We start from the raw sequence: 17,779 nt of genomic DNA, 5'->3' as shown, positions 1-17,779 counted from the left end.
CACAGAAAAGACCCATCGAGCGGGGTCGCCTACGCAGGCACAGCTCTGGGCTTGCGGGAGGCGGGCTGGAGTGCTTGGAGGGAAGAGGACGCCGTGTGGGACACACACTCGCAGAAAGGGCAGCGGGGAGGGGTCCGCGGGGGGGGGGGTGCAGCTCTGTTTCTCACAAACCAGCAGAGGGATACACCTCTCTGTGGGTGCCAGCTGCAGGCCCTGGAAGTGCTTTAGGCAGCGTTTTAATAGCAAACAAGAGAGATGCAACGGTGGGAATTTCAATGGAAGGTAAAAAGATTGACAGTGAATAGTACTTTAAGGGGAAACTGGTATAAAATGCACCTGCACTGGAACATTACCCCAGTAACGATCTCAAAGATGGTCAATGAATACCCTGGGGATTGTTGGAAATGTACGGAACAGAAAGGTACTTTTTATCATATGTGGTGGACACTTTGTGTAGGTAGCAGGTGCATGAATTTTGTTCGTGTTCTGCGGATTTTTTTTGTTTTGCAGCCAGTTATCTTTCAAAGTGGAGGGTGAGGGGAGAGGTGGTGGTGGAAAGAATTCAGGCAGACGTATACAGATAGTAATGAAAATCTTTGCAATTGCTTTGTTTAATTAGTTATTTTTTCCTTTTCTATTTTCCTTATGTTTCTCTGTTTATATCATAGGTAAAATAAAAATCAAGGGGATGCAGTCTGCAGCCCCCACCCTAAATGGGGTGATCTGTAAGACACAAAGCAGGTAGGGGGTGCTCAGCCTCTGAGGGGTGGGAACCAGGGGAGCCCTGCTCAGGAAGAGGCAGGTGGGGGGGGCTTAGAATTAGGGAGTCACATGGGCCTCCTCAGCTGGGCCTTGCTTTGAGCTGCCCCAGCAGCCAGGCTCCTCTGCTCTCTCTGTGGGGCTGGGGGCTATCTTCTCCACTCTGACACCCTCTCCCCTTCCCAGAGGAGTCCTTAGCTTCCTTGCCCCCCCCCCCGCATTCCTTGCCAGATCCAGGCAAGTGGCTGTTCTCCTCTCCCCGCAGCTGCTGTGATCCATCCCTTGGTGCTCAACTTCAGACCAGGACTCCAGAAAGGACAGACACTGCAAAGGTTCAAAATTGTAAGAAACCTTTTTATTTGTACAGGAGATGAAGCAGCTGCAGAAACCACCACCGCCCCCCACCCCTAAGAACAGCAGCAGCAGCAGCAGCAGGCCCAGCACAAAGAGAGGGTTTGACCCCTTTCATCTCTGGGTGGCCCCCACCCAGCACACCTGACCCTAGACTGAGGTTCAGCTCTGCTCTTCCCTCAGAGGATGCAGAGGAAGGAAAGACAGATTTGGGGAAACAGAGGCAGGGGAACCCTGGGCCAAGCGGGGGGTGGGGTGCCCTTCCAAACACACAGTCCAGCATCCAAGACAGAGGAAGCCGCCTCACCGGCAGAGGCCAGCTCCCTCCTTGCTCATTGACTGAGCACGATCAACCCCAAAATGATGTCCACGGGAGGCAGCGAAGACTGCAAGCTAAGGGACAGGGACAGGGACAGGGGCAACCCCCCCCCATTCCCGAGGCCAAGGGAGAACGCAGCACAGTTGGGAGACCTAGCACAGGACCTGTCACTGCAGGACCAGAGGAATTAAAGGAAGCTCACAGCAGGGGCGAGGAAGGGAGAAGCACCTCTCTGCTTACAGCCCTGGGGGGGAGCAAGCCAGCACAGCCCCTACCCAAGCCTCAGCATGCAGCAGCAGCAGCAGCAGGCCACGCCCCCCACTTTGCTGAGCAGAGCTGGAGGAGATGCAGCAGCAGCAGCAGCAGCAGCGGAGAAGACGACGCTGAAAGGGCCCAAGGCCGGCCGGCTGCTTCCCTGGCAGGCCACTCAGCCTGGCTCTTCCCCTCGGCTGCTCAGAAATGCCCTCGGAGGGTGGCCACAGCACCGGACTTCAGGCCTGACCAGGGAGGTCCTGTTGGGGATGGAAAGACAGAGAGCGGCCATCAGAAATGGCAAGTGACCGCCTCGTGCAACTGAGACCCCTCCCCAAAGGGAACCTTGGAGGGCCCAACAGTTTCCTGTGAAAGCCACCAGGCAGGCCGGATGACAGCTGACACCAAACCAGCAGGCTCAGACCAGCAGCAGGAATTGGTCACCTAAAATGGAAGGTTTCAGTGGGCAGCTCATGTTGGCTTTGATTTTGAAGGGTGTCAAAAGTGGGCATTACTTCCCATGTCAAAATTAGACTCCGCTCAAAATACTGCATATCAGACCTCAAAAGGGGGCCTGCGGTGGGGGGGGAGGTTTACAGGGCTCATCTCTCTCCATGGGCTGCAAGTCCAGCAGGGGGCCCTAGGATAAGTCAGCGGCTGGGAGCAGCCCCCTTTAAGGCAGGGGCCCTGCACTTCAGCCACTCCGTCCCATTTGGCCCCTGCAAACGCACAAATGTCTGTCTGCGTTGGGGAGGGAGCAGCCTGCCCTCCAAGCCACCCTGCCCTGACAACTGGCATGGCTAGATCAGGCCCCCTCCAGCTGCCCTTCAAGGGCCCAGCGGGAACCCCAAGTCCACTGGAAGCACAGCAACCCCCACCCCACTTCACATGAGTGAGAGAGAGAGAGAGAGAGAGAGAGAGCACAACTTTAATGAACCGCTGCTTCTTGACTGCCTTATGAAGAGGTGGAAGGGGGGGGGGGGCTTTTCCCAAATGGTTTCTGCTTCTGGGAGCTACGGAGCATTCGCCGGCTTGAGTCTGGCTGAGGTGGCCCAGAGGCAGCTCCAGGGGGACCGGCGGAGTCTCTCTCTGCAGGCCGGAGTCTGGACCAAGCCGAGCCCCAAACTGGCCCGGGAGCAGAAGGCGGCCCCACCCCAGCAGCCAGTCCACGCAGCAGGCTGGCCGCCCTCTGCCAGCGGAGGCGGCTGGGGCCAGCTGGGCTAGCGCTGGCCGGGCCTCTGGAGTGGCTTCCCCGGAAGAGGGGGCTCGGGAGGCCGGGAGGAGGGCGGGCGGAGGGGCGGGAGGCTGGCTCTGCCCAAGGGGAAGAGGCACCGCACCTCCTCCGTAGGACCAGGCCTACCAAGCCACAGTGGGCAGGTCAACCAATGGCTACTAGTCTGGTGGCTCCGGGCCACTTCCAGCCTCACTCAGAGGCCGGGTGATGCCTCTAGATGCCCGTTGCAGGGGAGTCAGAGCGAGAGAGAGGAGATGCCCTCCCGGGATGGGCCTCCTTGGGCCTGATCCGGCAGGGCTCTTCTCTTCCAAGGAGCGTTGCCCTTCTGGGGGGCAGCCGGCTAGCAAAGATCCCGCAGCCACAGAACAGCCGGGCCCCCAAGTACTGACTGGGCCAGACTGGAGACTTGGGGCCACAGGAGAGCGGTCAGGGCAGCAGCGCCTCCGGCCGGCTGCAGACCAGCCTCTGGGCCCCCCTGCCAGGCACCCTGCCCAGCCGCCTCTTCCGGGGAGGCTCGTGCCTCAGTGGGCGCCACTGGGGAGGAGAGCAGGGAGCCGGGCCGGGGGCTGGGGGGGGGGCGGTGGGATTAGGGCGGACCAGACGGACCCTTGGCGAGCAACGTTAACTCTCTCCTTGAGGCTCCCGGCTGGAAAGCCATTTCATAGTTCTTCTCTCAATAAGCAGTATCCAATCCGTCTACATGGGACCATGCCGGTGCCAAGCTGATCTGTGGGTGTTCAGATGCAGTCTGGTCCCGCTCCAGGGTCCTGTGTGGGCCTTTACACATGAAGCAGCAGCAGCCGCTGCCACCAGCCCACCGGTGGCTCCTGGGACTGGCTGCCGCCGCCACTCTCCAGCGCCTGGGTAGCTCCCTGCCCCTCAGACGCCTTTGGCGGGGAGATGCTGCCAGGGACGGCGGCTGGGGCCTGCCCTGCCGCTGAGCCCGCCCCCACCTGCTTGCTTCTGCCCCTGCATTGCTGCTGCATCCAGAGCCAGACCCTCTGGGCCTCTCACGCAGTACTACCTTCTCTGGCTGGAAGCAGCGCTCAAGGGCTTCTAGCAGAAAAGGGCCAGACCTTGCACCTGCGACCAGCAAGACTTAAATTGGAGCTGCTGCCTGCTCTGGCGGCCACAAGCCTGACTTGCCCCCTTTGCTAAGCAGGGTCTGCCCTGGTTTCAGAGGAAGGGGAGACCACATGGGAGAGCACCGAAAGAGCTTCCCGGGGCGGTGGGGGGGGGCATCTGCCTGACTGCTTGCATGCAGGAGCTTCCCAGTTCCCGCCCTGGTGGCCTCTCCAGCGGCGATAGGGCTGGGAGACACCGCGGCCTGCAACCTGCGAGAAGCTGCTGCCAGCCGACTGTAGAGAACACCGAGCGTTGGGACGGCAGCTTCCCCGGTTGCGACTAGGCCTTGGCCGAGAGGACGGAGCGTTGTCTGCTCTGGCTAGCAGCAGCGGAGGGGAAAGGGGCTGGGTTTGAAGCCCCGCAGCCTTCTCTGCACTGCTCTGTAGCCGGTCCACAGGGCAGTTCATGACAGAGGACAGACGCGCAGGAAGGGCCCCTGTGAGACTCACACCTCCCTCCTCTGGCAGCCAGAGCATCCCTCCACACCCAGCTCACAGACTCTCCCTGCACCAGCGCCCTCATCTTCGCTGGCACAGGAGACAGGGCCACTTGGCATCTCACCCCCCAGAGGGGAGGAACTGGGATACTCTTTGCGCTTCCGACAGGTGTGAGACCCACAGGCTCGCCCCCTCCCTCGTGGCTTGAGAGCTGGAGGGAAAGGCCTGGCCCGTGCAAGGGCTTTTGGGGGTTTTCTTTTGACTTCCGGCGTGCCTTCCTTTACTTCCAGTTTCAACCTCCTTCCCTCCCCATTCCTTGTGCAACCCTTGTTTTCTTAATAACGTTCATGTCCTTAGAAGTGGCTTCGGTCTGAATGAAAAGGTTCTGGAGGGTGACTTGCAAAACTCTTGTGCCTGGCAAGGTCATTTGCTGCTACGGAGTTGTTTCCCCAATAATACATTCTTGTCTAGAGCCAAGTTGGGTGGCCTCTGGCTGTGCAGTGCCTGTAAGTCCCAAGCCGGACAGTTCTGGGTTGCTGAAGCGTGTCTGAGCCTGGCCAGTGGCTTAGATCGGTCTTCAACGGGTGGCAGCCTACCTCAAAGGAGCGGTGTGCTCCGAGATTTGGGATCCGAGCAATCTCCCTACTGAGGGTAGATCCCAGGAAAGCCCGGACTCCTCACCCCCGTCTGTCACAGCCTCACACAGCCACAAGTCAACAGCGGCTCTGAGCAAGCCCATCAATAAAGACGGATGCCAAAGACCAAAGAATGTGGAGAAAGGAGCAGCTCCTGGAAGCTTCCCTTCTGCACTGGGGGGGGGGAGGAGTCCCAGCCAAAGCTCCCCTTGAGCAGCTGCTGGGAGTGAATGGTGGCAGGGGGTCCCACATTCAGTGGGTCAACACAGTGGCCCCAGGAAAGCTCCCCCTGCCCAAGGCTCTTTTCTGGAGGAGGGGGGAGAGACCTTCCCAGCCCCGGCAGGCGCAACAGGAGCAGCCAGGGACCCCTCACCCCCAGCCTCCGGTGGGCTTCCTGGGTGGCCCCCCCAGCTCGCTCCTGGGCAGAAGGAGGCTCTGCTGCCTCTTTCCTTCACTTGAGCTCTTCAACTGACAAACATGATGTGTCTGTCCTGTTTCATCGGCCAAAGAGGCTTCAGCACTTGGGGGCCGCTGTGGGTGGAGGATTCTCCTGGCACAGGCAGCGGCTTGGGTCTCGGGGGCGGGGGCAAGCCCACCACACACACACACACACACACACACACACACACACACACACACACCATTTAGCCCCGCCCACTATGCTGTGTAGTAGGAAAGCAAAAAGGAATGCTGGAGGCGGCCCTGGAGGGGGACGGTGAAGATTGGCGAGGAGGGTCCCTCAGCCGGCATTCAGGGCCTTGATAAAACTGAAGACCAGCCCTGCTTGCAGGAACAACCTGTCCTAATGCGGGGGGCGGTGGGGGGCGGGGAGGGTTGCACCCAAGGAGGCCCAGCTGCCTCTCCTTCTGGAGGAAGCTCCGGTTGCTCCCACCCCAAAATTAACAAGAGCTGCGATGCCTACAGGCTGGCCATTCATCAGGTAGATCTGCGTGGTTAGCCACGCAGCTCTACCTGCCCAATGGCCACCATGCAGGCACTAATACCAGGATGAGGGGAGAGGAGCAAAACAGAGCTGCTGCCAGGAGAGGCGGCTGCACCTCCTCGGCCATCCATCGCAGCTCCCCCCCGCCCCCCCCCCCGGAGGAGACCCTGCTGCACACCGGCAAACATGGACTGGTGGGGAAGAGAAGCAGAGCAGCAGCCTCCCCTCAGCCAGGGGGCCTGCCCCCTGCGTGGCTCTGCAGGGACAGCCCCTCCGAATGCCCAGGGTGGGGACTCTGGCCCCGGGGGGGAGTCAAGCCAAGCAAAAGAGGACTCCCTCAGCAGGCATCCCTGCAGGTGGCAGCCCTCCCGGTGGGAAGGGGCGCGCCCAGGGCCAGATCCACTGGTGGCAATGGGGCCTGAGCTGGGAGGACTTAAGAGCGCCCTCTGGTGGCAAGGGCGGGACAGCCACCTGCCCCAGACGGACAGCCCCAGGCTGGCTGGCTGGCTGGCAACTCTGCAAAGAGCACTTAAGTAGCCAAGCCAAGAGGGCGGGCATGTCGGACCCCGGAGACGAGCGGGCCCACAAGCAGCTGCCAGGGCGCAGCCCGCACAGGCACAGGCACAGCCCCAGCAGTGCTGAGGAGGCATCAGCTGACAGAAACGCACCTGCTGGGAGTCCTCCGCGACCTGCACTGCGCTGGGGGCAGAGCTCAGGGCTGGATCCGTGGCGGGACCTTCAAGAGAAAGCCAGAACTCCTCAGCACAGGCCCCCAGGAGACGGACAAGGGGGGGAGGAGGGAGCTCCCCTTCTCCCCTCCCCACTCCTCAGCCACCTCCCTCCCTGGGCTCCAGCTGGCTCGTCTCGGCCTCCCGGGCTGGCCCTGTTCAGCCAGGAAGACCCAAGGGCCCCGCAGCCGAGGCCCTGTTGGGGGGCTCAGCCCTGCCTCAAGAGAAGCAACACCCCCCCATTACGACTGCAGGGGGTGGGGGGCGCGGGCCCCCTGTGGCAGGACCGGCCAGAAGGTGACAGAAGACCCGCTGAGGGCCACCCCACTGCCAGGAGAGCCCCAGGCCCCCCCGCACAGGCACGCCCCGGACCCTCCCCAGCTGGCATGTGCCCCTTACCAGCACTTGCAGGCAACTCCTCTCCACGCGGGCCCAAGGGGCTGCTGGTGGTGTCGGCCCGGGGGGAGCTCAACTCCATCTCCTCCCCCCAGTCAGAAACCGGACGGTATCCCTCCACTGGCGAGAAGGGGGTCAGGGGCTTCCCCTCCGTGACGGGGCTCTCGGCCGGTGGGGGGGGCAGGGCCCGCGGAGGCAGCCCATCTCGCCCCGGTGGTGGCTGGGAGGCTTCCTTCGGCGGGGAGGGGGGGCTGCTCTTCCGGGGCGGGGGCATAGCCTCCTCCTCCTCCTCCTCCTGGGAGCAGCCCTGGCTGCCGCTGCCTGCAGCCGCCTCCTCCTCCCCCTCACTGACATCTTCCCACTGATCCTCATCCTCCTCGGGCACTGCTTGGGGAGAAGCTGGAGGAGTCCCCTGTGGAACAGGAAGAGGAGGAGAGCCAAGGTGTGAGTGCAGGGAAAGGGGGCAGAACAAGACCCACCTCTGGCGGTGGGGTGGGGGTGGGGGTGGGGGCCAAACAATGCCACTGCCAGACAGTCCCCGCCTCCCCCCCAGCTCCTGGCACCTGCTGTACTTTGGCATCCTCCGCCTTTTCCTCCACAGGCACCACGGCTGGCTCTGGATCCGGCTCTTCTTTCTCCCAGCGATTGTCGTGCATGCTAGAGAGCCAAACGCGAGCCGGAGTTCAGACTTGCAATGGACTGCCCCTGAACTCTTGGCATGGGGGCAGTGGGGGGAGAAAGACTCACCCCAGGAGACCCACCACTCCCCACCTGAAGTCTGAGTGCAGAAGCAGACAGCAGCAGGCCAAAGCCCCAGACACCACCCTCCCCTGCCCCCCCACACCGCCACAGAGGCAGAGCCTGCCTCACCTATAAGGCTTGGAGAAAGCCCCTCGCACACGCCCACGGCCTCTGCCCTTCCGGCGCCGATCTGGCTGCTGCTCAGGCAGGAATTCCCCAAAGGTGGGCAGCTTAGGGGGGCGCTTGCCCTCCTCTGTGGAAAAAAGGAAAGAATTCAACTTGTGGAACTCTCTGCCACAAGATATGGTGACAGCCAACAGCCTGGGTGGCTTTAAGTAAGGTTTGGATAACTTCATGGAGGGGAGATCCATCAACGGCTACTAGTCGGAGGACTATAGGCCGCCTCCAGCTGCAGAAGCAGAATGCTTCTGAGTACCAGTTGCAGGGAAATAACAGCAGGAGAGGGGACCTGCCCTCACCTCTTGCCTGTGGGCTGCTCCCCAGAGGCATGATCTGGTGGGCCACTGCGTGAAACAGGAGGCTGGACTAGAGGGGCCTCCTTGGGGGGCCTGACCCAGCAGGGCTGTTCCGATGTCCTTAGAAGGTGGGGGCAAAGGGCGCAGGCCTCGCTCCTTGCTGGGAGCAGCCTCTGCTTCCCCCTCCAGCTCCACACAGGCTGGCTTACCTGGCTTGCTGCCTGCCGAGTGTCCAGGCTGGGCTCCCTCCTTAAACCTGGGGACAGGAGATGGGAGGAGACGCAGCGGGGATCAGGGCGAGGCGGCCATGAGGAGGCCGCCCACCCGCCGCCCCTCCAGCGTGGGGATCTGGCCTCGCCCTCCCACTCCCTCCGGCCCCTCCCCAGCCCAGCACGCCCTCCACCCTGACCCCCGCCTCCCACCTGGTGTCCATCTTCTCCGCGTCCCACTCCCGGCGCCACTCCCCCGTCGGCTGCCGGTGCCGGGCCAGCCGCTCCTGGTCGATGCGCTCCCGCTCTTGCTTCCAGCGAAGGTACTCGGCCCGTTCCCGGCCGGTCATGGAGAGCGTCATGTCCAGGGCGGCCCCTCTGCGCCGGGCACCGCCGTGACCCTGGCGGGAGACGACAGGCCGGCCAAGGTGAGGAGGGGGGCCGGCGCCAGGAGCCACCCCTGGACCAGCCAGCTGGGGGCTCATTGCACCAGCCAAGCTGCCAGGCAGGCGCACACACACACACACACACACACACACACACACACACACCCGGCCAGCCTGGTTGGCACAGAAGCCAATTCCCACAGGGGAATCGCCGGCACCAGCCCCACCCCGGCTCCCAAGCTGCTCCCCACACACTGTACCGGAGGAGACCTCTCCTTGCCCTGCTCCACGTCCGTCTTGACTTTCTCGAAGTCCGCGCCTCCCCAGTTGCGGATGTGCCGCCGGCTGCCCTCGCGCCGGTCCACCTCCGCGAAGGAGCCGCTCCGCCGAGGGTCATCCAAGAAGTTGCGCACGGGGTTCTTTTCCTGCAGCCCATCCTGTGGGGTGGGGGGCGGGAGAGAGGTAGAAGCAGCCCAGCCAGCCAGCCTGCAGCAGAGGGGCCTTGGCGGCTTCGCCATTCCCAGCCCTGCTGCAGCAGCAGCTCCCCCACCCACCCCCGTCAGGAGCGAGAACAGCCCGGCCTCACCCGCTGGCTGCGCTCGTACTCCGCGATCTTCTCCATCTCCTCGTTCATCTTCTCGATATTCTGCCTACGGCGCTCCTCCCACTCCTGGGGAGGAAAGAACCCCTTAGGAGACACGGCCCCGGCCTCCTCCTCCTCCTCCTCCTCGGCCCCTCGCTCGGCCCCAAGGACTCACCTGAGACCTCCGGTCGGGCCCTGCGTCTCCCATGGGGCCCCCTCGGCCCCGGGACCTCCAGCCTCGCCCCCCTCGGCCTCGCTTGCTGGCCCCCAGCCCGTCTGCTCCAGCCCCCTCCCAGCTCGGCTGCTCAGGGGGGTTCCCTGCAGCGGGGGGGCGGCCGCCTGGAGCGGGGCCACGAGCACTGGGGCTGCTGCGGGAGGCCTTGGGGGTGGCGGAGGCGGCAGCAGGGGCCTTCCGCTCACTGCTGACCACGCGCATTTCCTGGGCGAGAAAGAAGAAGAGGATGGCATGAGCGGCTCTCCCCGCCACCGGGGGGGGGGGCTCAGCTCCCGCTCCCCAGCCCAGCACACACACTGCATGTGGAAGGTCCTGGCCCAGCCCCCTTCAGAGGCCCCTCCCATAAGAGGGCCTTTCTGGCACCTGTGGCGCCCCCCGCCCCCCCCCACCGTACCCCCAGCACCCCCCTCACCTTGGGAGAGAGCAAGACCTGCACGGTGAGGGTGGGGGGGTCCAGCTCCCCCCGCCTTTTCTCGGGCACATCCCCGTCTGCTGGCCGGGACCTCCGCCCACCGGTCACCGCAATGCCCTCCTGCTCGGCCTTCTTGCGGTCCTCCTCGATCTCCTGCGGTAGTGAGAGGAGCCGCGGGTTGGGCCTGCCAGGCGCGCCCGCCCAGGGGGCTCTCAAGCCTGCTGGGCGGCAGCACCGGCCACCCCCGCGCCACAGAGGCCCCCACGGCCAAGACGGCGGCGGCGGCAGCAGCAGCAGCAGCAGCAGCAGGCCCTCAGCCGAAGGAGCCTCCTCTCGCTCCGCGCCCCAGCAGATTAGCCGGCTAAGCGCCTTAAGGCAGGTGCCTCCGCTCCAGAGCTCCCCCCTCCCCCCCCCGCTGAGAATCCTGAGCCCGTCCCTAAGGTCGGAAGCCCCCCCCGGCAAAGAACCGGCTCCCCACCTGATAGCGCTTGATGAGGGCCTGATTCTTGCGCCGCAGGGCCTCGATCCGCTTGTCCAGCTCGGCATCCTTTTCCTCCTTCGATTTCAGGTCCAAGGAGGCCGACTGCAGGGGGAGGGGGGAGCAGGCGCAGCCCCAACAAGAAGGCAGGCCACTTTCAGCGGCACCGGAGCGGACAGGCCCTCCACCCAAGACCTGGGGCTGGCCCCACACCGAGGCTTCGCCCACCCGGCTAGCCAAGGCAGCCCCCGCGCAGCTGCGAGGAGAGAGAAGGAGGCCGCTTTCTCACCATAGCTCCCGAAGGGGCCGCAGCGAAGCCTCGTCTCCGCAAGAAGCCAAACCCCGAAGTCGGAAGGCGGCGGTCCGAAAGGCTCGGTAGAGGCGGGACCCGCCCGGGAGGCACAGCCTGCGCGCGCTGGGTCCCAGGCGTCCGTCAGGTCGCTTCCTTGCCTCCCCCCACCACCAAACGAAATGCCCCCAAATCCCGCCCCCCTCACCACGTGGATCCACGTTTCCGCTTCCTCCTCAGAAGCGGCGGGGGGGGGGACTCTTACCTTGCTTGCCTCCGCCTCTCTCCTCCAGTGCGCAGCTGCGCCCTCCCCTCCTCCCGGGGCGCCGCTCGCTCGCTCGCCCGCCCCTCCTGCAAGCTTCACGAGCGGGCCCCGCCAGGAAGGAGTCAGACCGGCCCCCACTCCTGGCCCGCCCGCAGCAGGCGAGGGGCCCCCGCCTGCCCAGGAACGGGGGCTGGCTGAGGGCTGCCGCGGCCTGGACTCGAGCGGGACCCGCCTGGCAATGGCCAGCTCGGGCTGGCTCTCTTGCGCCCCCCACGAAGAGCACAACGTGGGGCGGCGGCGGGGTGGGCGAGCCTCGCCTTCCGTGGGGTATTCAGGAGATCTTCCCGGCCGCTTGACGCGGTTGTCTTTTTGGCCCGCGAGGTGGCAGCATCCGCCTGCGAGGACGCGGCTGGATCGGGCTGTGCACCGGCGCCTCCCTGGCAGGGGCAGGGGGAGAGCGGTGGCAGGGAAGGGGCCGCTCCGGGACTCGTGGATTCCTCCTCCTCCGAAGGAGCCCAGAGCAGCCCAGTGGGTCAGCTGATGGGTCCGCTCTGCCCCGAGCGCCAGGCAGGGGGTCTCTGTGGCCCTGGGAAGCCCCGCCCTCACCTGCTCTCCTGCTGCCCCCGCCCTTTTGGCCCGCCCGTTCTTCTCAGCACGACCTACCTCGCAGGGCTGGGATGAGGATAAGTGGGGAGGGAGGGGACCATCTGCGCTGCTTAGGGGGAAGGAGAGAGTGTGGCCTGCTGCTTTCCTCCCAGTCGGATCCCTCCCTCCCTCCCTCCCTTCGTGTGAAAAGCCCGGGCGCGTGTGGTGGGGCAGGGGTGTAGCAGGTGGGTTCAAAGAACCCGGACCCCCAGCTCCTGAGGGTCCCCCAACATCACCCACACTCCGAGGGGCCGCTGGACAGACACGGCCCCCTCTCCCCTAATGGAGGGAAGGAGGCTTATATGGATGGTTGACTGGTGCTTTTGCCCCTCCAGGCCGCGGGCCATTACGACTTGGAACGCTTGTTCCCTGAAGGGGGAGGGGACTTCCCCAGCCCCCCATGGCCGCGGCCCATGCCCGTTGTGTGCCCCGGAGGGACTCGCAGTCCGGAGCCCATCACGAGGACTGGGCCCGTCTTCAGATCTCTCCTCTGCCGTGAACTCCCTCCAGATCCCAACCTGTCCCTGGAAAAGAACCAAGCAGGACTTGGCTGTGGGTGGGAGGAAGCAGAAGATGGCATTTGCTGTCACAAGAGTCCCCTTCACATGTTAGGCTCAACACTCTTACAATAAGTGTACAGTGTAGACACAAGTACGGTTGTTCACACCTTATGTTGTTCTCAGGTCCAGCAGCACCCTTCCTATCTGTAGCAGGCACTTGAGGTGCTTGTACCCAGGTCCACATTTAAGGCCAACGCAAATCATTAACCAGTTTACAGACATCTGTACACTCGTACAACATAATGTCTGAATGGGGCTACGATGGCAGCTGACACGGGCTACCACCAATTCGTGCAGGAGGAAGAGGAAGAAAGCCCTGTCAGCTACAGGTGCCGCCGGTGGCAAGAAGCGGGGCGGGGATATCACCACATGCCTGGGAAGGCAATGGCCAGAGAAGGCCCGTGGCTCTTGTCTCCACACAGCCCTTCTACTTGGGGGCCTCCCCGGCGGGGTGTCCGGCTGGGAATGCGCAGCTGGGCTAGTAGGGCCCCCCTTGGCCAGTTTTTGCGAGCACCATTTCCCTAGCGAGAAGACTAGGACGAGTGACGCTAGCAAAATAATGCCTGGATTATGGCAAACGGGCTGTCCTACTGCGGTGGTACATTTAAGCCCAAAGTTAAGCCCAAAGTTCAGGATTTGGGCTGGAAGCAAAGGAGACTGGCTCGACTGGGCCGGTTGACTGAGCAGGGATCAGGGCCCAAGCGGACTCCCCAGGGCGGGCTTCCATCCAGGCTGCAGCGGAGAAAGACGGCCTTGCCTCCAAGGCAAAGCTGGGTCTCCTTTCCAGGACCAGCCAGGCAACGTGAAGCAACGGTACACAATTGGGCATGTGCAGAGCGGCTCACCCCCCCCTCTTTTTTTTGGCACGTCTTTCCCGTCTTTCACCCGCCCCGGGGGAGGCGCGCCTCCGATGGCCCAGTGACCCATCCACCCCACCCCGGCGTTCTGCGGGCTCTGGCTGCCTGTCGCGCGCTGGCTGGCCGCCCTCCCAGCAGCTGGTGTGGCTGCTGCTGCCAGCCAGGGACTGGGTGCCCCAGACGTGCCCCCGCCAGCCTCCTGGCCACTCGCTCGCTTGACGCGGCGAAGGCATCGCTGGTTGCGCTGGCGGCCGCTCCCCAGTCCGCGAGGCTCTGTTTCCATGGCAGTTGCTTTTCCTGCTGGGATGGCGGGCCGTGATTGGCTGCGGCTGATGGAGGGGAAGAGATGGTTGGAAGGGCCGGACCCAAACGCTGCAGCCGCTGCTGCAATGGGCGGGGGGGGGGGTGGCAGAACAGCCTTCTCCCCCCCCCCTCCTTCTGATGGAATTTGTTTTTCTGGGAGTTTTATTTACTTCATCCGGAGGAGGAGAAACTTACTATGGAGTGCTGCTAACGGGGTGCAGTTGCTCTCCCGAGTGGGGAGGGGCGGGGAGGGGCAGGCTGGCCCGAAAAGTGGGGGGTCCCTTGACTGAGCTCAAGGAATCTCCCTCCGGGCATTGGAGGAACATAGGTAATCCCTGCGTGCTGCAGCCGAAACCCCTGAGCTGCGCCCCGCCCCGCCCTGCTGTGGGGTGGCACAGAGGCCCTTCCTGCAGCATCTCCGTGCAGGCGCACACTGACCTGCTACCCGCGAGGGAAGAGGGCAACAGAAGCCTGACCCTAAGGAGGCTGCTCGAGTTGGCAGCATCCTGGCTCTGCCCAGGCTGGCAGCGGCGACATTCCAGCCGTGGCTGGGAGGAGGAGGTCCCTGTCCAAAGCCAGCTGCACCTGAGCCACAGCCCAAGGCTGGAGCTGAGCCCCCTCCCCTCCCCACCCCCCACTCGGACCAAAGGTATGTGCTGGGCAGTCGCCAGGGAGGGTAAATGGCTGCTGCCCTCGGCAAAGTGTCTGGCCAATCTTCCCCGGGCTCCATGGACACATGAGGCTGGCACGCAGGAGTGGGGTGTGTGTGTGTGTGTGTGTGTGTGTGTGTGGCTACCCGAGTTGGCTCTGGGCAAGTGCCTGCCCCTCCCTCTCAGTTCGCCATCTGTGTGATGGAGCAGCCGCTGAGGCCCTCGGGAAGGTCCTGCTGCTGCAAAGGCACCCAGAGCCCGCCTTAAGACTGCACCTTCCAAGCCTGACAAAGAGGAAGCCCCTCCGGCCCAGGCCAGCCTGCTTGCCCGCCACCAGAGAGGAGAACTGAGGCAGGCCCCGGCGGAGGCCCAGCCCCACCGCCGCTAGTGGCTTGTCCTCAGGAGAGGGGGTGCCAAAGGAGGCGCCGCTCGGGGTGCTCCTCTCTCTCCCACGCTGCCTGCAGCAGGCTGGCCCTTCCTCCGGTAGAGAGGCACGCTCAACCGCGCAGCTCTGCTGCTGCAGGACCAGGGCGCGCGGGCGGGCGGGCGAGCCAGCCTGCCAGCAGCGCGCCTCGGCCCGGCGGGGCGGGAGCAAGCAAGCGGAGCCACCCCAGCTGCCGCGGCCAGCAACCTTCTCCTGCCCCGTCCTTGACCGGCGACGGGCTCCAGGTGGCGCGCGGGGTGTGGCCACCGCCTGGCAGCAGGGCTGGGCTTGGGGAGGGAGCCGCCGTGGCGCCCGTGTTGCCGTGGCGTTCCCGGGCTCTGCTGGCGCTCCGCTTTGGAAACAGGCACCTGCTCTGCGCTGAGTGGCTGGGCCCAGCCCTCCGCAGCCAATGGGAGCCCGAGCCGCGCGCGGGGAGGAGGGCGGGGGTCCAGGCAACCAAGCGGAACCGACGGGGTGGGGTGGGGGGCCGTTAGACACGCTCGGCTGCCCCTACTGCAAAACAAATGGCGCGCTCGGGGGGGGGGCTGATGGTGCAGGGAGCCGGGGCGGGGGGAGTCGCAGGCCTCCACTGTGCCGCCCCCGCTGACTCCTGAGCCGTGGTGGTTTTCGGGCTTGTGCAGCTGCAGTTCGGCTCCCTTCAGGGCGCGGAGGGAATAGAGGGCCGCCGGCATCTGGGCGCTTGGGTGGGCGCCTCTGGGCCTGGGAAGGGAGCGGGCCGTCCGCTTGCAGAAGGCCCCGGCTAGGTGCTGCCTCTCAGGTAGCCGCCGGCGGGCGCTGGGCTGAGACCTTGGAGAGCGACTGACAGTCAGAGAGCAGGCAGGCCTGGGTGGCGAGGGCAAGCCGAGGCGGCGGCGGCGGCGGCGGCTTTCTCCGGTCATCTGCGCATAGGTGCCTGCGAGTGGCTTCGCACCTCCTCCGGCTGCAGCCACACGAGGTGCCGCTGGCTGCAGCGTGAACGAAGCGGGAGCAGGGGGAGAGTCTCCGCAGACTCTGCTGCACCCGGCGCGAGGGGCAGGCTGCGCCTCCCTGGCGCGCACGCTCTGGCTCTGCCCGGCGCGGCCCTTCCTGCAGCAAGCACCGCCATGTCCTCTACTCTGGCTGCTGCCCGCAGGGCCACACTGAGGCCGGCTCAGGCCTGGCATCCGGGCTCGAGCGCCCTGGACAGCCCCCAGTCAGCTGCCGCCCCCATGGCCCATTTGTGCATGGCTTCGCTTCCTGGAAGACTGGACGTGGCGGCGGCCCGCCGACCTCGGAGCCAGCACAGCTCTGGGGGGTCGTAGGCTTGCTGCACTCGGTGGACCGCCGGTTGGACGCGCGGAACAGAAAGGCCCTGCAGCCTTTCAGGAGGTGCGAGGCCAGGGGAGGGCGGCGCCAGCGGAGCTAGTCTCCCACATCCTGCCCCTGGTCGTCAGCAGAACTTCCTCTTGGCTAGGAAGCCATAGTACTCTGCGCGTGTGAGCTGCCGCCGGCCCCGGGACCCGGCAGCCCTGAGGGTCACCCTCCTCCTTCCTGCCCCCTTCCGCGTGGCCTAGGGGGAACCAAGCCGCGGAAACACAGGCGAGAGTGGAGCTGCTGTCTCCTCCGCGCAGGGGGCTCCACCTGCTCAGGGCTGCCGGTCGCTCCCGCGGGCCAAGCGGAGCGCCCAACTCTCCCTCCCGCCGCCAGGCGCTCGCTTGCGGTCTGCCTGCTTCTGCGTGTCGGGCCTCCCCGCCCGCCTGCAGCGCGTGTCGGGCCTCCCTCCCCAGCGCGGAGCTGCAGCTTTCTTCTCGCGCCCCCTCCCGCAGCCCCCAGGGATGACATCATTGTGAGGAGTGCATTTGCTGAGTGGCCGGGCTGCTATCACTGGGCAAATTCACCTTCCGCGGCCGCCGCCGCCGCCGCAGCTACCGAAAGCGAAGCGTTACTCATGCCCATGGAGGCGCATGTGCCAGCCCAGCCCTGCCACCACCCCGCCCGCCCGCCCGCTTTCTGAGAAGGAGGAATTAAGAGGCAGTGATGTCAGCGGGGGAGGGAGGGGTGGGGGGGCATTGGAGACAGCGGCAAAAGCGCTCCTCGGGCCTTGACGCCGCGCGCTGCCATTGGCCGCGGCCGGCCTGCCCAGCGCTGCAACGGAGCTCTCGTTGGCGCATCTTCTCAGCCAGCCAAGCGGCCCGATCGCTCCACTCCACCGGAGGGCGGCGGCGGCGGCGGTGCGGGGGGAGGAGGAGGAGGGGGGAGGAACAAGCAGCAGGGCACGGGGGGCTGCGGGCCGAGGGGCGTGGCCGCCTCCCAGACTGGCCACTCCAGCTCACAAGACCGTCTCCTCCGGCAGGTGTGTCTGCTCGCTGGCCCGCTGCGGGACGGGGCCTCAGTGGAGCCGCAAAGGCACTCTCCCCGTGCTCAGCCTCAGAGGCACTCCCTGCCACCGTTATTTACACAGAGATCCCAATGTGCAAGATAAGGTTAGCTAGAACAACGCTCCCGGCCCCGAGTAGCTAACAATGCGCGGATGAGGGGAGGGCAGAGAGGAAAAGAAGAGGCTAACAGCAGCCAAGGGCGAGCCAGTCCTACAAGGAGGACAGCATCCCCCGCTCAGGGCTCCCCCTTGGCTGGGACTGGAGGGAGCTCATGGCTTCGGCCAAAGAGGTCGACCTGCGCCCGCCAGTCCCTTCCAAGGCAGGGCCAGTGTTGGGCGGCTGGTGCCAGTGCTCGCATCCTCGGAATCTGGTCCAAGAGAGAGCCGGCCAGGACACCAGGGTCCCGGCAGACGGAAAGGCGCTCTGCCTCCTCCGTTGCTCCTGGGCTGCTGACAGAGGGCTGTTCAGCAGCAGCAGCAGCAGCAGCAGAAATGTTTTGTGCAACTGATTGCTGCTCCAGGAGGGTCTCCAATGGAGCGAACAGTAGCCCAGGGCCGCCTCTCAGAAGCTGGTGGGCTTTACCAAAGGCCTTGTTCAGGCCTAGGTGGGTCCATCAGGGCTAGCATTCTGTCTCCAGCAGTGGCCAGCCAGATGCCTCCAGGAATCAACTTGTGAAATTATCTGCCACAAGATGTGGTGACAGCCAACAACCTGGAAGGCTTTAAGTGGG

General features: G+C 64.7%; 1 protein-coding gene across 1 annotated transcript; it reads right to left on the bottom strand.

Annotated features, from left to right (window-relative positions):
- Positions 1–1,092: 1,092 nt before the first annotated feature.
- Positions 1,093–11,203, bottom strand: CCDC9 (coiled-coil domain containing 9). Its single transcript, XM_053268432.1, has 13 exons — positions 10,989–11,203; positions 10,700–10,804; positions 10,222–10,374; positions 9,750–10,013; positions 9,578–9,661; positions 9,252–9,428; positions 8,819–9,006; positions 8,606–8,652; positions 8,050–8,173; positions 7,743–7,836; positions 7,183–7,591; positions 6,724–6,791; positions 1,093–1,941 (listed from the first exon to the last, which is right to left on the bottom strand). The coding sequence occupies exons 1-13, from the start codon at positions 10,989–10,991 to the stop codon at positions 1,921–1,923; spliced, it is 1,737 nt and encodes a 578-aa protein (XP_053124407.1). The 5' UTR covers positions 10,992–11,203; the 3' UTR covers positions 1,093–1,920.
- Positions 11,204–17,779: the final 6,576 nt, after the last annotated feature.

Source organism: Hemicordylus capensis, chromosome 7 (genome assembly GCF_027244095.1).
Source record: "Hemicordylus capensis ecotype Gifberg chromosome 7, rHemCap1.1.pri, whole genome shotgun sequence".
Taxonomy (NCBI): Eukaryota; Metazoa; Chordata; class Lepidosauria; order Squamata; family Cordylidae; genus Hemicordylus; species Hemicordylus capensis.
This window is presented reverse-complemented; position numbering and strand designations above follow the sequence as displayed.

Coding starts and splice junctions, on each gene's coding strand:
- CCDC9 (XM_053268432.1), bottom strand. Junction 10,014..10,221: donor AGGTCTTGCTCTCTCCCAAG/GTGAGGGGGGTG, acceptor TTTCTCGCCCAG/GAAATGCGCGTGGTCAGCAG. Junction 1,942..6,723: donor TCGCGGAGGACTCCCAGCAG/GTGCGTTTCTGT, acceptor CATCCCCAACAG/GACCTCCCTGGTCAGGCCTG.